Source organism: Mandrillus leucophaeus, unplaced genomic scaffold (assembly GCF_000951045.1).
Source record: "Mandrillus leucophaeus isolate KB7577 unplaced genomic scaffold, Mleu.le_1.0 Scaffold1024, whole genome shotgun sequence".
NCBI classification, from domain to species: domain Eukaryota; kingdom Metazoa; phylum Chordata; class Mammalia; order Primates; family Cercopithecidae; genus Mandrillus; species Mandrillus leucophaeus.
Window position 1 is genome coordinate 242,649 of NW_012098366.1, and position 2,930 is coordinate 245,578.

The 2,930-nt window shown below is 46.4% G+C and overlaps 1 protein-coding gene across 3 annotated transcripts in view; it reads left to right on the forward strand.

Moving 5' to 3' along the window:
- The window catches only part of ZNF250 (zinc finger protein 250), a 41,333-nt gene extending 38,865 nt beyond the window's left edge, over positions 1–2,468 (forward strand). For all 3 annotated transcript variants that reach the window (XM_011977155.1, XM_011977165.1, XM_011977146.1), the window contains one exon: positions 525–2,468. In XM_011977155.1, coding sequence (XP_011832545.1) covers positions 525–1,846 — 1,322 coding nt within the window. In that variant the 3' untranslated portion in view covers positions 1,847–2,468. The remainder of the gene's footprint in view (positions 1–524) is intronic.
- Positions 2,469–2,930: the final 462 nt, after the last annotated feature.

Sequence of the window (2,930 nt, forward strand, 5' to 3'; positions counted from 1 at the left end):
AAAAAAAAAGAGAGGAATTATTTTCCACAAAGAGGTAACAGCACCACCACCCCTACCTCATGTACAATGTCTATTGGTCTCCAGATGACACCCCCCAACTTGCTCACAATAGCTCACACCTCACGCCTGCCCAAGTGCTGCTGTCTGCCCCACAGGGCACCCACGTTATGTGGGCCTGCATTTCAGCTCTGTCCACATGAGGACCCCTGGGAGGGCAGAGCTCAGGCACCACTGGGCTGTTGCCCTGCTGTTCTGTGGACCCCACACAGGGGTGTGACCTCAAACTGGAATTTACACCTTTCTCTTAAACCTCACTATTAGCCTTGGCACATTCCCGTTTGGAAACATTATCTTCAGATTTCTAGTTGTTTGACACAGTTATGGTGGTTCTGTTCCTCTCTAGCTCACACAGACATGTGCGTTGAGGGATTTTGCACCTTCATCAGCAAGGCCAGTTTCAGTGTTGCACTAGCTCTTCAGTTTTGAGTAGCGTTAACATTTTCATTTTGGATTTGTTCTTTCAGAATGTGAAACCAAGGGAGAGAATCAAAATACAGACTTGAGTCCGAAGCCATTAATTTCAGAGGAAACAGTGATTCTGGGGAAAACACCCTTGGGGAGGATTGATCAAGAAAATAATGAAACAAAGCGAAGCTTCTTTCTGAGTCCAAACTCTGTTGACCACCGTGAAGTTCAGGGCTTAAGCCAAAGCGTGCCACTCACTCCACAGCAGGCAGTGCCTAGTGGAGAGAGGCCCTACATGTGTGTTGAGTGTGGGAAGTGCTTTGGCCGGAGTTCTCACCTCCTTCAGCATCAACGTATCCACACTGGAGAGAAGCCCTATGTGTGCAATGTGTGTGGGAAGGCCTTCAGCCAGAGCTCAGTCCTTAGTAAACACAGGAGAATTCACACAGGTGAGAAGCCCTATGAGTGTAATGAGTGTGGAAAAGCCTTTAGAGTGAGCTCAGATCTTGCTCAGCATCACAAGATACATACGGGAGAGAAGCCTCACGAATGTCTTGAGTGTCGGAAAGCCTTCACTCAGCTCTCACATCTCATTCAGCACCAGCGGATCCATACGGGAGAAAGGCCGTACGTGTGTCCATTGTGTGGGAAAGCCTTCAACCATAGCACTGTCCTGCGGAGCCACCAGAGGGTACACACTGGGGAGAAGCCTCACAGGTGCAATGAGTGTGGGAAAACCTTCAGTGTGAAGAGGACACTGCTGCAGCACCAAAGGATCCACACCGGGGAGAAGCCCTACACGTGCAGCGAGTGTGGGAAGGCCTTCAGCGACCGCTCAGTCCTCATTCAGCACCACAACGTGCACACCGGGGAGAAGCCCTATGAGTGCAGTGAGTGTGGGAAGACCTTCAGCCACCGGTCCACCCTGATGAATCACGAGCGGATCCACACCGAGGAAAAGCCCTATGCATGCTATGAATGCGGGAAGGCCTTCGTTCAGCACTCACACCTGATCCAGCACCAGAGAGTCCACACTGGGGAGAAACCCTATGTGTGTGGTGAATGTGGGCACGCCTTCAGTGCACGCCGGTCTCTGATCCAGCATGAGAGAATCCACACGGGTGAAAAGCCCTTCCAGTGCACAGAATGTGGCAAAGCCTTCAGCCTAAAAGCAACTCTGATTGTGCACCTGAGGACTCACACGGGCGAGAAGCCCTATGAGTGCAATAGCTGTGGGAAGGCCTTCAGCCAGTACTCAGTGCTCATCCAGCACCAGCGAATCCACACAGGCGAGAAGCCCTACGAGTGCGGGGAGTGTGGGCGTGCCTTCAACCAGCACGGCCACCTAATCCAGCACCAGAAAGTGCACAGAAAGTTGTGACCCATGGCTGACACAAGAATCCATTCTCACAGAAACTGCACGTGGAACCACAAGCAGCCTTCAGCCCAAGAGAAGTTTCTGTTAACTCTATAGGAAGCCTTTCTTTGGTGATTCAGTGTCACAAAATAACTCAAAAAAGAAGCACTTAGCATGCTGTTCCTGTGGAAAAACTTCAGAGACTGCCTGTTTTATTTTCCTCAACATCTTGAAGTTATATTGGAGAGTAATCATAAAATTGTAGTGAATTTTGGTAAAAACAGCCATAATTTTTTCTTTGACATTAGTTTATTTGAACTAAGGGAATTTAAGGCATAAGAACTATTATCCCAATAAAATCTTACATTCCAAATAAAGTTCTTTTTCTAAGAACATTACATGCCCTTCCTAAATGTCAATTAACCATACTAATTATTGCACTTAAAATTTGAAAGTTGGACTATTTTCAGTATTCTTTTAAAACACTAGTGTTATATGGATAAAGTGATATAAAAAGATATTTTCATCAAGTATCATGTGAAATGGATGGAAAGCCTAAGTGTGTGGAAACACCTGTTTTGTATGAAATAAGGAAAAAGTCTAAAGATATATTAATGAGAAATTACATAAATTTAGAAAACTTTTTTTTTTTTTTTTTTTTTTGAGACAGTCTTGCTCTGTTGCCCAGGCTGGAGTGCAGTGGCATGATCTTGGCTCACTGCATCCTTGAACTCCTGGGCTCAAAGGATCCTTGTGCCTCAGCCTCCCAAGTAACTAGGATTATAAGTATGCCCCACCATGCCTGGCTGATTTTTGTATTTTTAGTAGATACGAGTTTCACCATGTTGGCCAGGCTGGTCTCGAACTCCTGGCCTCAACTGATCCGCCCACCTTGGCCTCCGAAAGTGTTGGGATTACAGGCATGAGGCACCATGCCTGGCCTAGAAAACCCTTTATCTGGAGCTTTAACTTTATTCAAGATCAGAAAGGATATGCTAACTTTTTAGTAAAAATTCAACTCAAAAATGGGTATTTTCCTCAAAACCTGCCCTTATGACCTGCAGATCCTGTGCCCCAGAAACCATAGGATGTCTCAATTCCTATGCAG